Genomic DNA, 18,848 nt, shown 5'->3' on the forward strand with positions numbered 1-18,848 from the left:
GCACTTAGCATTCCATGACCCACAATGCACTTCTGCCATGACCCTCCCCCGCCAAATTCTTATTGGTTGACGTTTATGTGACGATTGCTGACGTGTGTGTGACGATAGCTGACATTTTCTTCGTCTCTTCCGCTAATGAGATAAATAATATTATTTGATATTTTGCAGCCTGGTGGTAGAGGGGTTAGTGCGTCTGCCTCACAATGCGAAGGTCCTGAGTAATCTTGGATTCAATCCCAGGCTCGGGATCTTTCTGTGTGGAGTTTGCATGTCCTCCCCGTGACTGCGTGGGTTACCGCCGGGTACTCCGGCTTCCTCCCATTTCCAAAGACATGCACCTGGGGATAGGTTGATTGGCAACACTAAATTGGCCCAAATGTGTAAATGTGAGTGTGAATGATGTTTATCTGTGTTGGCCCTGCGATGAGGTGGCGACCTGTCCAAGGTGTACGCCGCCTTCCGCCCGATTGTAGCTGAGATAGGCACCAGCGACCCCAAAGGGAATAAGCGGTAAAAAATGGATGGGGATGGATTTTACGGTAATGTGTTAATAATTCCACACATAAGTCGCTCTGGAGTATATGTCGCACCCCCGGCCAAACTATAAAAAAAAAACCTGCTACTTACAGTCCGAAAAATACGGTGTATCGTTAGGCACACCGTGTATACAATCTAAGAGCAGTGTGAAGAGCTATGCTTTCATATGACTATACTAGTACACCTGTGAAGCAGATGTATCTCATGTTACATGAAAGCCATGCAACTCTCATATGATGACATGCTTTGTTTATGTATCCCATCAGACTTATGGATTCCCTGTCCTACCTCAAACCCAGAAGTGTTCTCAGTACATCGCCCCCTCAAACACCCTAAAGCAGGAATCGCCCCCCCGTGTCGGTGAGGATTCCTTCTTGCACCAAAACCCTCCACCTTTTATCAGCAACAGAGTCCTAACCTGTATAAAAATATCTTTAATTTTGTAAATAGACCAACCCTTTTAGCATTGCTAAGTCGTTATACAGTGGTACCTTGGTATTAAATTAAAAACTAATTGAACAAAAACTGTTGCATTTTGTCCCATAAGAAATAATGTCAATCCAATTAATCCATTCCATACACCTAGAATATAAGTACAAAACACATTTTATTGAGAATAATTATAGTTTTACACAAGGATTAATGCAGAGAACAGGTACTTTTTGGTACCGGTTAAGACATACTTCCCAACCCTCCCGGATTTCCCGGGAGACTCCCGAAATTCAGCGCCTCTCCCAAAAACCTCCCGGGACAGATTTTCTCACGAAAATCTCCCGGAATTCAGGCGGAGTTGGAGGCCACGCCCTCTCCAGCTCCATGCAGACCTGAGTGACGTGTATAAAGAGCGTGTCTGCCCAATGACGTTATAACTGTAGAATGATCAAGGGCAAGGTCTTCGTTTCTTATGTGGGTTTATTGTTAGGCAGTTTCATTAACGTCCTCCCAGCGCGGTAAAACAACACACAACAACAACAGTCTGTTTTCGTCTACCGTAAAGCAGTTCATCTGCCTTAAACAGCAATGTTGTGAAACCCTTAAACAGGACAATACTTCCATCTACTGTACATGCATATGGTTAGAAAAACAAGGATGGACAATTCAACCCTTAACTCAACAATGAATAGATGAGTGTTATGTGTGTGTAAATGTGTAAATAAATGAACACTGAAATTCAAGCATTTCTTTTATATATATATATATATATTTTTTTTTTTTTTTAATATATATATATATAGCTAGAATTCACTGAAAGTCAAGTATTTCCTATATATATATATATATATATATATATATATATATATATATATGTATATATATATATATATATATATATATATATATAGGAAATACTTGACTTGGTGAATCTAGCGGTAAGGTAAATATACTCCTCCCCTGTTAACCACGTCCCCCACCTCCCGAAATCGGAGGTCTCAAGCTTGGCAGTATGGGTTAAGATTCGGCATGAATGATCAGTGGCTTACCACTAATTTTGGGGCCCCCATACACAAGACTCCTCAAAGGCCCCCACTTCCCACCCTACACCTAGTGTTGCTGTCCCATACACAGGGTCTGATCTACGAAAGGTTTGCATTTATTAAAACACGGGCAAACTTGATAGCACATGCAAAGCTGATCTACTAAACTTGTGCGCAGAGGAATGTGTCTCTCAAATAAGCAAAATTGAAAGCGCATTCCATTTAGGGCAGACCTGAGCAAATAAAGGCCCGGGGACCACATGTGGCCCGTTAAGCTTTTCAATCTGGCCCGCCGAACATTCTCAAATATTTTTTTTTAGATCTTTAAGATGGAAAATGTAACTGCCATTATGATGTGCAGTGATGTTTTCTAATGACCATAAGGCTTGAACTATACATAGTATTTCAATTGTTGGAATCTGCGCTTTTGGATGATATATCACTTACTATGGTAATATAATTAGTTACTATGGCCATCTAATTAGTTACTATGGTAATCGACATCACAGCACCTGAGACGAGGAACCAAGCAGTGTGGGTGGGAAGCGTTTCCACGGACACGGAAGGAGATTTTCACAATAAAGTTCTAAAGCTTAGTAATATATCAGATGTATCAGATTGTTGGTGGGTTTGTTTTGTACCCTTCGCGTTCATATTTCACTGTTTGTTGCATTTTTGTTACTTTTCACTTGATTGTAAAATATGTCGATCGAAAAGGGGTGTGACATTCATATTTTGTCAATATTCAGTGTTTTATCGTTCTTAGAATATTTAAAAAATCCATTTCCTTTTTTCAAGGAGGTCTGTCATAACATTTTTAGCATTCAATCAGACATTATTGTGAGGTTTTGTATGAGTGTCCCTAAAAATAGATATACCGGCCCCCCAGACACATTTTTTTCCCTAAATGTGGCCCCCCTTTTTAAAATAATTGCCCAGGCCTGATTTAGGGTGTCTGGCTTCATTAATATGCAGAATACATGTTGAGCATCACAACGCCCATAATATTGGGAGGAGAAAATTAAATGATTTAGCACGTGCGGTGAGATTTATCAAGATGAAAATTGTACTTTGGGCGTTGTGCAGAAACAGCTGTGAGAAAGGAGGTGAATCACCCTGTAGCTCCGTCCTAAGTGTGTGTTTGAGAACAAATAAGGACTGTTAAAAATGAAAAATATTACACCTCTATTCAGCGATGTCATTTTATAATATAAAAGCGGCTGATTAAAAGCAAATGAAAATTGATGCATTTTGGTGTGTACTGGCATTGTTTTTCTATACATAGAACGTCGATTTATGAACTTAGTCAGTTCTTGAACAGGGTTAATAAATGGAAAGATTACGAACCAACTTTCACCAGAAGAAACAATGTAAAAATTAATTTTGGGTTCCTTCCTCGACAAAAGTCCCTATTTTAGTTAGGGTTTGTACACTGTGAATACAATATAAAGTGCTATACACAGGGTATTCACAGGCTCTTAAAAGTCTTAAATCCCACAATTTTAATTTAAGGCCTTAAACTGTCTAAAATTCTCCTAAAATCTCATAAAAGGTCTCAAATACACATTTTGAAAGGTCTTAAAAATCTATTAATGTTATTTTTTATTTCAAACATGCATAAAGTTTTGTTTTGTTTTTAAATGTTTCGACTGTTGAGGACGCAACAACGTAACTACAAAACAGAACTTAAGTAGTCTACCTGTGCTGCCCAGTCAAAATGTATCACGCACTACCAGCCAGTGTGGTTAGCTAAGCATAGCAGCAAAAAAACATTTACGAAAGCCCACGACAAAGCTTAATTACTTGCATAAAATGGGAAGTGCAAGTTAATTGATTTGTGGCTCCAGAACGTATCATTTAATGCATGTTTGAAGCCTATTGTGTATATATTGTATCTGCTGATGCAAATTTGCTGTTGTTGTAAAACGATAAAAAATTAATTCTGATATATATTTCTGTTATTTATTTCAACAATTTCAGGTCAGCGTGTCGTGCCAAACCTTTTCCCAAAGTTTATACAGCAACTGACATTAAAAGCTATAAAGGTTGTCTTTTTAGTGTTTAAGGCTGGTTTATGGCTGGGTGAGGAAAGCAAGGGAGATTTGTCAATGTCAGTTATCTTGCTATACTGAAATAAAAAACAGTCCTTGTTTGTTTACAATGTTTTTTAAAAAGTCACAATAAACAGGCAAAACATGTATAAACACATGGCAGATACAAATTGAGCTAAGCAAATTTGAATGTTATCCACTTTATTCACATCCAAATTCTGTTGGAGGCTTGCAAGCCATAATCGCCTTTTTTCTTTTTAGACCGTCACTTTGTCTGCGCACTGTGTTCCACATTTTTGTGCAGCTTTTTTTTAATCTGTTTGCTCAATTCTAACAGCTGCAAAAACTGCAAACGTTTGCCTTTTAGCTATAGCAAAGATGATACAGAAAAATAAAAAACTCACCCCAAAGTACAACGTGAAACCTTGGAAGGGACCGCAGATGTGGGGACCCCCCCCTTGAGTGACTGGTGACTGTGTCAATACTGTTTGTAACTTTAATCAGATCTTTAATGCACCACAATTAGGATAGGATACACTTTTATTTAGCCCACGATGGGGAAATTACATTGTTGTAGTGCAGGTTTTCACATACAGTAACAGAAGTAAAGCGTAATGAAAAACAAAAAATAGTAATAAATACTACATATGACTCAGTAATATGTATGGATAGAAGATCAAATTCAGCAAAAAAATATTAACAACCCTATTGCACACCGCGAAAAAAACACAATTACGTGAATGAGATGCAAAAGTGAAACTTGTGAATAACTTTCTCCAATGCTGTCAGGGTTAGATTTATTATATTTGTTCTAGACATTGTTAATTTGACTTAAGAAAGCCTTATTATTGAACTTTCACGGATATTTCGATTTTATATTAACATTTTAATGTATTTTTTATAACTTACATATTTAAATGGCAGAAAAAAAATCCCACTTTGACACCCCTGCAAATAATAGACAGGGTTTCTGCAGGTTATTAAATGTCATTAAATGGATTTTGCTAAAGTTTAGGCCTTACTTAAATGGCCTTTAAAAGCATAACATTTGATGTCCAAAGGCGTTAAAAAATTCAATACAATTCCACCTGGTTCAGCCTTTACTTAAACAGTCTTGTCAGCCAATTGTACTTCACTCGAGAGTAACAGTGATTGTAAATGTTTTAACTATTCAGAATCATCATTGTCAGATGCTTACAATTGTGTCTATAAAGACAGTTGTAAGCTTTTGACTATATATGACTATCTGTAGTAGGACATGGTCATTAAATTTATTTTTAGTGGCATTAAAAAGGCGTTAAAAAGCATTACCGATAATTATATTTGCTGGTAGCTGCGGAAACCTTGGAAAGAGTATTTTTTAATCAGCTAGCCACTATAGTAATGACATAACGCCTCTCTGCCTCTAGTTCAATGCTAAATGTTTAAAAGTGTGGGCTCATTTACCAAAAAGACTTGAAACTCACCTCAATGCAATATTTGTCCCGTGGTAGCCTCGTCTCAGGGGGGAAACACTAACAAATTAATGAAAAGCTTACAACGTACTCCATAACTCCGCTAATTTTTTGCTCATGCTAACGTCACTTCCAGCTGGCTTCGCAGACAGATAGCATGTTGTCAAAAAAAGCACTGCAAAACTGGACACACAGAAAGAAAGTATGTCAATATAATTTATGAGGTAAAAACTTCTCTTTGAGATTCCAGCAATTAAAAGAAATTGATTCAAAAAAATGCGCTAGCTTTATGGTTTTTTACATTGGATCCACCAATGGAGTCTGCCTGTTTGAATTGGCGATTTCACAGGGGATGTTCAAAACCTCCAAATAGGACAATGAAATATAAAGCAAAGATAAACATTGTGATCAAACCGCTGATATGCCATAAGTATAATACTTACAGGCAAACACTTAATAGGACTTATTAAACTACTTCTGACTATAGCAACACCTTCTCTATCAGAGTGCTGGCACCTGCTACTTTATTTGGCCCCATGGTTGTTTATTTTGGAGTTGAATTCAATTTAAAAAGCACTAAGACTGAGTCACCAATGTGTGGTATTTTTTAGTTTGTAGGACTAATTTGTTAGGCTTTACACTATATGGGACGATGTAAAAAAAAAACGGGGCAAAAAATGTTGTCAGAGAGGGAAAACTGAGGTACCTCTGAATTTTACGATAAAACGGGCCTGTATATCATCTATGTGCTGTAGGTTACAAATTATTGTAAGTTTTGTTCAATTTAACAGTTCCTGTTTTTTCTCCTTTTTATGTCTTTCTGCCCTTTTTTTAAAGAGTTTGCTGATGGTTGTTTTAGTTTTCTTGTTGAACGAAATAAATTGCAGTCTTGTTTTACTGTGGGGGTTTTCTCTGTCTCCAGTTCAGGATCAGCCAGGATTGTCATGTCAAGATTTACCTTGTTCTTTTGATCTGGATCCCAGTCAGCAGTCTCCAATCATTAGCGGTACACCTCAGGTAAAAAAAAAACACTTTTAGTCTAATTTAATGTTTGGCTTAACATGTTTGGCTCAACCGTGTTAGTTAGTTGGTAAGAATGGATGAAAGAAAATTATATTTGTGTGTCTGTGTCATTAGCACAGCCAAAGCAGATCTCACCAAGCACAGCAGAAGAGACGTTTAATTATGAACAGCCGCTACAAAACGCTCCGCTGCCTGGTTCCCACCCTCAACTTCAGGTGTCCTGTGAGTAAAGCGACAGTTGCTGTGTTGACTCTATTTCAATGCATAGTAAATCTGTATTCCGATACAAGATATGTAATGACTACCTGTACTCAAAGACACAGTATTTACAAGTTAACTTCCTCTAAGTGACATGCGGTGCCTTTCACGCCAGCTGAAGCACTGATGCTTTTGTTTTGTTTTTTAAACTTTAAATTACTATGCACTAATCATTAATATGTTTTACTCATTAAGATAACAATATAATAACCATATGCACCTTTCCTCCATGAAAACTTTTATGATCACCTCTGTTTTGTCTTAAAGTCCAGTTGAGAGAAGTGTTTGATCTCGGATATAATATCCTCCATATTACTCTTCTACTTCCCAGACCACCACCTTGATCAACATCTTTTATAATCAACAAACATGCAACAAACACGGCGAAAAATAAAGGCGGGAGAAAAAATAAAAATCCACTTATTCGATATATTTATTTATTTGTTTGAATTAGGACAATGCATATTCATCAACATAGAGCAACAATGTAAATATGCCGGAGTTAGCACAATAGCTAATTTTCATCCGTTGTCTTAAGGCAGTTTAATACAGTAAACATTCAACAGGTCATGATACAAAAGAATACATCAAAAATATAACACATTACGAGCATGCGATAAGTACAGATCTTGGACAAAAATAGTACTAAAATAAAATACAACAAACAAAATAAAATACATGTGAATAATCTAATTGTGCGTGCATGTCTGATTAGTTTTCAACCACTGTTTCAGTGCAGTTTTAAATGTTGATAGGTCTCAGTTTCTAACATGGGCTGGCAGCCTGTTAAATGACTGTATGCCTCTGATAACCCCACCATTTGGCCCAATTTAGTCCTGCGCCTATGTACGTTGCAGTCTCCTCTGGTCACTGCTCTGGTGTTTACTTGACTGCTATTTTTTTAATTAATACAATCTATTAAGGGAGAGGGAACAATTTTATTTAGAACTCTAAAAATAAGGCAAACATCCATGAATATCTGATAATTATCTGAATCCAAAATATTATACTTACCGTATTTTCCGCACTATAAAGCGCACCGTATTAAAATGCGCACCTTCAATTAATTGCCTATTTAAAAACTTTGTTCACATATAAGGTGCACCACATTATAAGGCGCATAGAATAGGTGCTACAGTAGAGGCTGTGGTTACGTTATGCATCCATTAGATGGAGCTGCGCTAAAGGGAAAGTCAACAAAACAGTCAGATAGGTCAGTCAAACTTTATTAATAGATTACAAACCAGCGTTCTAACAACTCCGTTCACTCCCAAAATTAATAAACAGCTGTTTTATTATTTTCCCCGAGGTAAATTCAGTGACGTGGTATTTCGTTTATCTTTCAACAACAGCAAGGTATAACATGTTTAATATACTGTTACGGTAAATCAAACATGAGTGCAACATTAGCATGCTAACAAAATAGTGCAAAGCAATAACAATATATCAATAACTCAACGTTGCTCAAACGTTAATGTCACACAACACAACACACAAAATAAACATGTACAGCTCACTTTGTTAAGTCATTCCTCATCCACGAATCCCTCAAATTCTTCTTCTTCAGTGTTCGAATCAAACAGTTAGGCTAATACGGCTGCTAATATATCAGTCTCGGACCAAAGTTGAGACTGATATATCAGCCCCAGGCATTTACGATCCACTGGCAGATAGTGGCGTATGTCGTCCGGCGCTGTCTCTCTGTCTTGGTGAACGTGTGTACGCCTTCTGTCATCCACTGTTCCCACGCAGTTCGCAGTCTAGCTTTGAATGCCCTGTTGACACCAATATCTAGCAGCTGGAGTTGTTTTGTCAATCCACCCTTGTTGCTTCCTCCACTTCCGCACCATTGATTCGTTTAAACTCTGCGTCGTAAGCGTGTCTCTTAGTAGGAGCCAATTTGGGGTCTTTAAACATCAGAGTAAACACAGAAACGGCCCGCCTCCCGCAGTTATATATCCCAGCATGCACCGCGCGCTTCTTCTTCTACGGGGGAAAATAAGGTCGGCGGCTGTAGAAGAAGAGGAAGCGTAGAAGAAGAAGAGCACTTCTTCTTCAACGGGGGAAAATTAAGTTGGCAGCTGTTTACCGTAGTTGTGAGACATCCATCCATCCATCTATTTCTACCGCTTATTGTGGCTCAATATTGGTCCATATACCTGTATAAGGCGCCCCGGATTATAAGGCGCCCTGTCAGTTTTTGAGAAAATTTGAGGTTTTAGGTGCGCCTTATAGTGCGGAAAATACGGTACTTAAAATGTTACAATAATAATAATTTGTCAATCAATGTTTATTTATATAGCCCAAAATCACGAGTGTCTCAAGGGCTGCACAAGCCACAACGACATCCTCAGTTCAAATCCCACATCAGGGCAAGGAAAAACTCAACCCAATGGGACAATGATAAACCTTGGAGTGGACCGCAGGAAATGCTCGCTCCAGGTATGTAATATACCTGTTCTGCAGAACTTTCTTCAAAGTTCTGCGTAACAGTTATGTCACATCGAGCATCATTATCCAGTGAATTAGTGAATTAGTGAATTATATTTATATAGCGCTTTTTCCTGTTTTGCAAGACCCATGTCACGTGACTTCAAACCTGACACCTCATTGGCTGGTTCTAAAACAGGATCGATTGCTTTAGCCCAGGGGTCACCAACCTTTTTGAAACCAAGAGCTACTTCTTGGGTACTGATTAATGCGAAGGGCTACCAGTTTGATACAGATTTAAATAAATTGCCAGAAATAGCCAATTTGCTCAATTTACCTTTAATAAATAAATCTATATATATTAAAAAAATGGGTATTTCTGTCTGTCATTCCGTCGTACATTTTTTTTCCTTTTACGGAAGGTTTTTTGTAGAGAATAAATGATGAAAAAAACACTTAATTGAACGGTTTAAAAGAAAAGAAAACACAAAAAAAATGAAAATTAAGTTTTGAAACATAGTTTATCTTCAATTTCGACTCTTTAAAATTCAAAATTCAACCGAAAAAAATGAAGATAAAAACTAGCTAATTCGAATCTTTTTGAAAAAATTAAAAAAAGAATGTAAGGAACATCATTAGTAATTTTTCCTGATTAAGGTTAATTTTTGTATTTTGATGACATGTTTTACATAGGTTAAAATCCAATCTGCGCTTTGTTAGAATATATAACAAATTGGACCAAGCTATATTTCTAACAAAAACAAATAATTATTTCTTCAAAATTTTCCAGAACAAAAATTTTAAAAGAAATTCAAAAGACTTTGAAATAAGATTTAAATTTGATTCTACAGATTTTCTAGATTTGCCAGAATAATTTTTTTGAATTTTAATCATAATAAGTTTGAAGAAATATTTCACAAATATTCTTTGTCGAAAAAACAGAAGCTAGAATGAAGAATTAAATTAAAATGTATTATTATTCTTTTAAATAAAAAATAAATATACTTGAACTTTTATTTAAATTGTCAGGAAAGTAGAGGAAGGAATTTAAAAGGTAAAAAGTTATATGTGTTTAAAATCCGAAAATCATTTTTAAGGTTGTATTTTTTCTCTAAAATTGTCTTTCTGAAAGTTATAAGAGGCAAAGTAAAAAAAATAAATGAATTTATCTAAACAAGTGAAGACCAAGTCTTTCAAATATTTTCTTGGATTTTCAAATTCTATTTGAGTTTTGTCTCTCTTAGAATTAAAAATGTCGAGCAAAGCGAGACCAGCTTGCTAGTAAATAAAGTAAATTTAAAAAATAGAGGCAGCTCACTTGTAAGTGCTGCTATTTGAGCTATTTTTAGAACAGGCCAGCGGGCTACTCATCTGGTCCTTACAGGCGACCTGGTGCCCGCGGGCACCGCGTTGGTGACCCCTGTTTTAGCCTTATTTTACCGAAAGTGACTCTTGCTTTTTGAAGTACCGAAATTTTCGGGAACTGTTTTTTTTTTTTTTTTTTTTTTTTTTTTTTTACACTCAATTTTTATACGCTGAAATTTTTCAATGAAATTGTCAGTATAATTTAATGTCAACATTTCAGTTCACTAAATTCAAACGGCAAAAAATTCAGTTACATATATTCATTGTCAAAAAAAACTTTTGTAAGGTATTGTATTTTATACTATTACTTTGAAGTGTTTTATATTTTAATTTTTTATCCTGTAAAGCGTCTTTGAGTAGTCATAAAAGCGCTATACCAAATAAAATGTAATATTATTATTATTATTGTAATAAAGACACACATTTACCTCCATGTAGCTCAGCATTCTCCTAATGCTTTTCTAGTTTTTGTCCAAGTTTTTTTTATTTATTTTTTTATTTATCATCTTAAGTGCCTAACTTTCCGCCCTAACCGCACATTCCTGTTTCCTATATTATTGTCTGTTGCTAAAATTGTGAGGAATGTACTCTAAAACACCTCAAATTATAAAATATAGTCAGGAAAGTAATGCGTAGATGAAAGTCATGCAGTGGTGACACAAGCAAACATGCTGGAACGCGGCTGTTTACATAGCAGTGTGTAGGCGTACCTTTTTTTTACAATGGGTGCACTTTTACTCTTTGTTGTGTAACCGCTGTTTGACAGAATAGTTGACAATCACTGTGATGTCATGCAGAGTAATGCGGACACGATACAGAAGACAGTGCAGTACATTAAAAAGCTCAAGCAGGAGAGGGAGGAAATGGAGAAGGAAATTAGGACACTCCAGGGAGAGATTGCGGATCTCAACGCCTCCATCAGGTACGTGTACATGCTTGTTTTAACTTATTTAATCACAAACACGCAGTAGCGTCACTGCTCGTATTCCGTTTTTGTCTCCATCACAGTCTTTGTGATGACCAACTGCCAGAGACCGGAGCACTGGTTACGCAGGGATACATGCAGTACGACTTAAATGAGTACATCAAGCAGCGCACTCTGCAGAACTGGAAGTTCTGGATTGTATCCTTTTTTTCTTCCCCAATGGCTGCACAAGTAAGGTACCGCAAGTTGTTCTAGTTGAGATGTCATTTAGCAGGAATGTACATCACCTGGCCAGAAAACATTTTCTATAAATTCCTAAAATTAAAATACAAATTAGCAGGACCCAAATCAGTTACTTTGGACCATTTTTAGACTTGATTTCCATGCTCAGTTCTTACTCAAAGATCTGACGAGAGATGTCACACACTCCAAGTCTAAGGCAGTAGGAAAAGTTCTGGCTTCTGTTTTGTTCACAGAATGAACCACTCTTTTCACAATAAGAGCCGAGGGCGTGAATCTCCATGGCCTTGTCAACTTACAGTCAACCTACGGTTTTGTACTGCATATTGTTGCAGAAGTAACCAGATAGTACACTGCCCCATACTAGATTATATAGTCATCTCTTGCGTTCCAAAAGAGTTCGAAAAAATAAAGCGAGCAGAGTAGTCCTAAGGAGGAGGTTTATGACTCACTAAATTCCTTACTAAGCACTCACCGAGATATTTCTAGATTCCAAGTGATCATAGTTTATTTTCACAAACAAAAATTATTCTCGGTGGTTGACTTCAACATAATCAAAATAAGTTATTTAGCGGTAAATAAACTGTTTCACTCCTCACTCCTTCAACATGACAGACAGACAAAGGGAGCCCCCAGCTGTCCTGTCTTTTTAGTCATAGGAGGAAGTGGCTCACCAGGAGGAGCGTGAGCAGCTGAAAACAATCAGTCAATCATAATCCATCTAAAAGAGGGGTCTCAAACTCACTTTACCTAGTGGCCACTGGATGCAGAGTCTGGGTGAAGCTGGGCCGCAAGAAAATGTTTCCTAAAAAAAATGTTGCATTCTCCTCAGCATGTCTAGTTGTATAATGATGTTTCAAATTGTATCCCTTGTGCACCACAACTTTCTCTGTGCAAATAAGACACGTCGGGGTGCCCCTGTGCTCAACAAAGAAATATTGCATCTCCCACTTTTCCTGGAATTGTCTTTGCTCATCACGAACCTTTCTCTTCACTGCAGGCTTTGAAAAATACCTTTTTGGGGTTGTGGAATATAGTTGTATTTAGCCGACGCAAGGAGAATAATGTTATTTCCACAATGTGTGTTGTTACGCTTTTCCTCCCTACATCAGCACGGCGGTCGGTGAATAATAGGGATTGTGAGCGCAAAAAAGTGACGGCCCCCGGAGTGTTATCCGGCGTCATATATAAATATATGAAGTGATCTTTGTGTGAGGCAATGCAAATTAAACAATAAAAAAAAATACCGTATTTTCCGGAGTATAAGTCGCACCTGCCGAAAATGCATAACAAAGAAGAAAAAAAACCTATATAAGTCGCACTGGAGTATACTGTAAGTCGCATTTTTGGGGGAAATTTATTTGATAAAACCCAACACCAAGAATAGACATTGGAAAGGAAATTTAAAATAAATAAAGAATAGTGAACAACGGGCTGAATAAGTGTACGTTATATGACGCATAAATAACCAACTGACAACGTGCCTGTTATGTTAACGTAACATATTATGGTAAGAGCCATTCAAATAACTATAACATATAGAACATGTTATACGTTTACCAAACAATCTGTCACTCCTAATTGATAAATCCTTGAAATATTTTACGTCTATTCTCTTACGTGAATGAGGTAAATAATATTACCGTATTTCCTTGAATAGCCACCGGGGCGCTAATTAATTTAAAACCTCTTCTCACTCCTGCGCTTATTCAAGGCATGCGGTAAAAGTAAGCAGGCGCTAATAACTTTAAAACCTCTTTTCACCACTGCGCTTACCAATGGCATGCAGTAAAAAATTGTGATTAAAAAAAATATATATATATATATTTAAAATTAATCTGAGGTCGCGGCCTGGTGGTTGGGGACCGCTTCTCTATAACATGTCATCGCACCCACTTCTACACCATGCTATCTGCGTGCCGACCGGATGCATCCATTTCGCTGCTTCTCATATGAGCTTGCAATGCATACTTGGTCAACAGCCATACCTTTTACACTGATGGTTGCATTATAAACAACTTTAACACTCTTAATAATATGCGCCACACTCTGTGAACCCACACCAAACACATTTCTGGAGAACATTGGCTCTGTAACAGATTATAAACGCAACATAAGAATTACCCATAATGCCATGCATCTACACGCGCCCCTAACCCCGCTCACCTCAACTGACCAAAGGGGGGGGGGGGCTGGTGCTAATATAGCCAAGAGTCATGGATGGATTGCATTCTGGGTAAGTGTATTAAGAGTGTTAAAGTTGTTGTATATCACAACCATTGGAGTGATCTGTATGGCTGTGGAACAAGACCCCAGGTTTACACATAGTAAAAGCAAAAAAACCTCCTCCGCCATTTTGATTAAGACGACAGGGGAAGCGTCACTCATGACGTCACAAATTTGATCCCGCGGTAAAAGTAAGCATGCACTTATTAATTTGGGGAGCGACTTTGTCCCGGCAGTAATTCAAGGCATGCGCATATTACATGTCCGGCGGCTATTTAAGTATATGCGGTATTTGATATTTTACGGTAATGTGTTAATTTCACACATAAGTCGCTCCTGAGTATAAATCGCCCCCCTGGCCAAACTATAAAAAAAACTGTGACTTATAGTCCAAAAAATACGGTAATAGCGGTTTGAATTGGTCCAGGTTATCAGGGACTGTTATTACTGACGGACAGGTGTCACAGTGTGACTGCAGCCGGGTACTTAATAAAACCCTCGTCTCCATGGCAACGTCTATGTTGCTTTCACTCACTTGCCGCTTTTCCACCAACGCTGGGGTAGGCAACCCAGAACGTTGAAAGAGCCATTTTGGACCCAAATAACACAACGCTATCAAGCGCCATTTGAATAAAACTTGCGGGCCGCACTAACATTAAACTTTCATAATAAGGTGTGGTCCGCAAAATAACGTCTCGCGGGCTGCAATTGGCCCGTGGGCCGCTTGTCTGGGACCCCTGATCCAAAACAACCAATAATTCATCAACATCATCAATGGCATTATTGGATTTAATTGTCAAAACAATTAATAAATAAATAATATAGATAGGCTCCAACACTCGCGTTTCCTGGTGTCTGTTAAAAGTCGTGCTGCCGCGTTCTGGACTAACTGCAACCGGAAGAGGGCTTTTTGGCTAATGCCAGCATAATGTGCATTGCAGTAGTCCAGGTGACTTGAAATAAAAGCACGCACGACTTGTTCAAAAAAAGGTTAAAATATAAAAACGGTTTTACCTTTGCTAAAAGACGAAGATGATAAAAACATGATTTTAAAATGCCATTGACTTGTTTGTCAAGTTTAAAATTGCCGTCTGTAGTGACGCCAGCTTCAATCCCCCCTGGAATTAAAGCTGCGTTTTTGTCGAGATAGGGATTTTAAGAAAACAAAAACACGTAACATCTCTTAAAGGCCTACTGAAATGAGATTTTCTTATTTAAACGGGGATTGCACGTCTATTCTATGTGTCATACTTGATCATTTCGCGATATTGCCATATTTTTGCTGATAAGATTTAGTAGAGAACATTGACGATAAAGTTTGCAACTTTTGGTCGCTAATAAAAAAGCCTTGCCTGTACCGGAAGTAGCAGACGATATGCGCGTGACGTCACTGGTTGTGTCGCTCCTCACATTGTTTACAATCATGGCCACCAGCAGTGAGAGCGATTCGGACCGAGAAAGCGACGATTTCCCCATTAATTTGAGCGAGGATGAAAGATTTGTGGATGAGGAAAGTTAGAGCGAAGGAATAGGGGTGGGGGGAAAGGCGAGGGTAGTGGGAGCGATTCAGATGTTAATAGACGCATTTTCTAGGATAATTCTGGAAAATACCTTATCTGCTTATTGTGTTACTAGTGTTTTAGTGAAATTATATGGTACCTGAAAGTCGGAGGGGTGTGGCCACGGGTGTGGTGACCGCCAGTGTCTCTGAGGGAAGTCACGTTTCTCGTAGAGGCGAAGGCAGCCGGGCTGAGAATTTATTTTTTTCCCCTCCTCCGCGGTGGAAGCATCCGACGGTCGGGGGCGGCCGGTCAGAGGAGGCAAGAGAGTCCGTAGCTGCCTTTTTAACAGGTGCACGAGGAACGACGCAAGCTATCCGCTCATGTCTACGGTAAGAGGCGATTTATTACCACAATTTTCTCACCGAAACCTGCCGTTTGACATGTGGTAGGGAACCATGTTCGCTCGACCACTCTGTTCCATTTTAAAACTTCACCGTCATCTTTAAGGAATCTAAACAAAGAAACACCGGCTGTGTTTGTGTTGCTACAATACACCAATACACCGCTTTCCACCAACAGCTATTTTCTTTGTAGTCTCCATTATTCACTGAACAAATTGCAAAAGATTCAGCAACACAGAGGTCCAGAATACTCTGTAATTATGCAATTAAAGCAGACGATTTATAGCTGTGATCGGTGCTGGAAGAAAATGTCCGCTACAATCCGTGACGTCACGCGCACGCGTCATCATACGCATCATCATTCTGCAACGTTTTCAACAGGATACCTCGCGGGAAATTTAAAATTGCAATTTAGTAAACTAAACCGGCCGTATTGGCATGTGTTGCAATGTTAATATTTCATCATTGATATATAAACTATCAGATTGCGTGGTCGGTAGTAGTGGGTTTCAGTAGGCCTTTAAAAAATTCAGTGTTGTCGTGTTAAGCCTTGACGTCACTCTCCCTCAGTTCAGCGCCATCGTCAAGCCTCTCTTCGAGTCCTTCAACAACATGGTGTCCACCACCAGCCTAGCTGAGCTTCGCAGGACCACGCTGGAGTGGCTCGAGCGCCACTGCTCCCTCATGGCGCTCAGACCAAGTGAGTTCACTGTCTCTTTCTCACAATGCTAAAACTCAATGTGACTAAAAAAAAAGCATTCCCTATGTGTGTTTAATCCTACATGCCTACATGGTGGCAAATAAACTGCATTACATACAAGTGTTGTAGGTCTAGGAAAAGCTAAGCATGCAATTACTGGGATGTTACTGACGTCACGTCCGGCTCACGTCCCGCCCATTAAATACACGTGGTGTTCAAGCTAGCTTTGTATTCAATGGGTACTAGGCACCATTTAGCATTTCTCGATGAAAAAGGCCCTGTGCTGGTTTTCGACTGACAGAACGTTCAAAGTGCGTAAATGATAAACGTAGGGTTGGGCGATATGGCTTTTTTTTTAAATATCTCGATAATTTTAGGCCATGTCACGATACACGGTATACATCTCGATATTTTGGAATAAACACTTGATTCATATAATTACAGCAGTGTAATGATTCTATGTGTCTACATTAAAAATTCTTCTTCATACTGCATTAATATATGCTCATTTTTAAACTTTCATGCAGTGAGGGAAATCAAAACTAAGTCAATTTACCAAAACTTTATTTACTAAACAGTTATTAAGCAGTGGCACAAACATTCATGTCAGTTCCAAACAGAAAGTGCAAATTTGTTAGAGACATTTTAAAACAAGCTATGAGTGCACTTTTTGTGCATGATGTCACTAAGATGACATATCAAAACAACACTAAATTAAAGTTCACTTTTTGTACAGAACGCCACTACAGTAGTTTAAAACAAGTAACGTGCACTTTTGTGCATGATGTCACACAAGATATTTCAATAACTCATAAAAATGAACTGCATAATAGGAAATCAAATACTGTATGTCCTTTGCTATGTGGTAGGTTCCTGCGGACGTTATCTCCTTGTGTTGTTGACTATTTTTTTCATACGATCTGGAGATCGTGCTTTGGCATTTTGTTGGTGTGGCACCGAATGGAGATGTTGACATGCAGTTTCAAGCACTCTTCATTTTCTAGTGGGGGACTTTTCAAATGATGCTACAATTTAGCAGTAGGTGTTACTTCAACCGGTTTTGCCGCACACTTGTTCGACATCTCCGCGTTTAAAGCCAAACCACCGCCAGATGATGGATCCCGTGCTGTTTTTCTTGGGAATTAATTCTTCTTTCATTTGTTACCAGATTGGCACCTTCTCTCTCTCGTATTACCACTCGCACCACTGCGCTAGCATCCCAGCTAATGTTACCCATGCTGCTACCTCTCATGCGAGGGCGTATGACGCGACAGTATGTGACGTATGTAAGAAGGTGCGCTTGCTGTCTGTTAGGAGAGACAGGAAAGAGTGACAAAAGCCTGTAGTGTAATGCCTGCAGCTAAAAGTAACTGCGTGAGAACGTATACTCGAATATTAGATAAATATATTGCACTTTTGCATATGCATCCACGTTCATGGATGTATGTTATATAATAGTTGTTGATCTGGAAATGTTTGCCTCTGCATTTTGATGGTGAGGGGGTGTGGCACCGAATGGAGATGTTGACATGCGAAGTTTCAAGCACTCTTCATTCTCTAGCAGGTGACTTTTCAATTGATGCTACATATTAGCAGTAATGCTACTTTTTGAAGCAACGCTTTTGCCCCACCCTTGACAAATTACGGTTGTCTGTTCGACATATTCCCACTTGAAGCCAATCCACCGCCAGACGATGGACCCCCTGCTGTTTTCCTTGGGAATTAATTCTTCCTTCATTTGTTACCAGATTCGCACCTTCTTTCTCTCGTATTACCACTCGCACCACAGCTAACGTTACCCATGCTGCTACCTCTCTGCTACGCGAGGGCGTATACGTATGTGACGTATGTAAGAAGGTACGCTTGCTGTCTGTGAGAAGGAGAGTCATTAAAGAGTGAGAAGAGCCTGCAGTGTAATGCCCACAGCCAAAAGCAACTGCGAGAGAACCTATACTCGACTATCACGATATAGTCATTTTCTATATCGCACAGAGACAAACTTGCGATATATCGAGTATATCGATATATTGCCCAGCCCTAGTGTCGACAACGCTTATTTTCAAACCACACATCCAAAATGTCTGTTGCTTTCTTTGGTTTGGATTGAAATATTTATTTCAAACCTGCACAGTACAACAAAACACTTTTTTTTTTCTTTTTAACATTTTGGCAGAGATATTTATGCAAGGCTTGAAAAGGGGTTGGATGAAGCAGATGCTTATAATATCCCAACACCTCTCACTCATTCCACATTTAACAAA

At 38.5% G+C, this 18,848-nt stretch overlaps 1 protein-coding gene across 8 annotated transcripts in view; it reads left to right on the forward strand.

Moving 5' to 3' along the window:
• Positions 1-18,848, forward strand: part of mlxip (MLX interacting protein) — a 78,203-nt gene that overhangs the window by 49,423 nt on the left and 9,932 nt on the right. For all 8 annotated transcript variants that reach the window (XR_009807030.1, XM_061902305.1, XM_061902319.1 and 5 more), the window contains exons 11-16: positions 804-897; positions 6,440-6,534; positions 6,655-6,762; positions 11,391-11,515; positions 11,602-11,716; positions 16,458-16,587. Coding sequence is in view for 7 of the 8 variants with exons in the window: in XM_061902305.1 (XP_061758289.1) it covers positions 804-897; positions 6,440-6,534; positions 6,655-6,762; positions 11,391-11,515; positions 11,602-11,716; positions 16,458-16,587 (667 nt within the window). In the remaining variant the exon portion in view is untranslated. The remainder of the gene's footprint in view (positions 1-803; positions 898-6,439; positions 6,535-6,654; positions 6,763-11,390; positions 11,516-11,601; positions 11,717-16,457; positions 16,588-18,848) is intronic.

The sequence above is a fragment of the Nerophis ophidion genome, linkage group LG01, assembly GCF_033978795.1.
Source record: "Nerophis ophidion isolate RoL-2023_Sa linkage group LG01, RoL_Noph_v1.0, whole genome shotgun sequence".
NCBI lineage: Eukaryota > Metazoa > Chordata > Actinopteri > Syngnathiformes > Syngnathidae > Nerophis > Nerophis ophidion.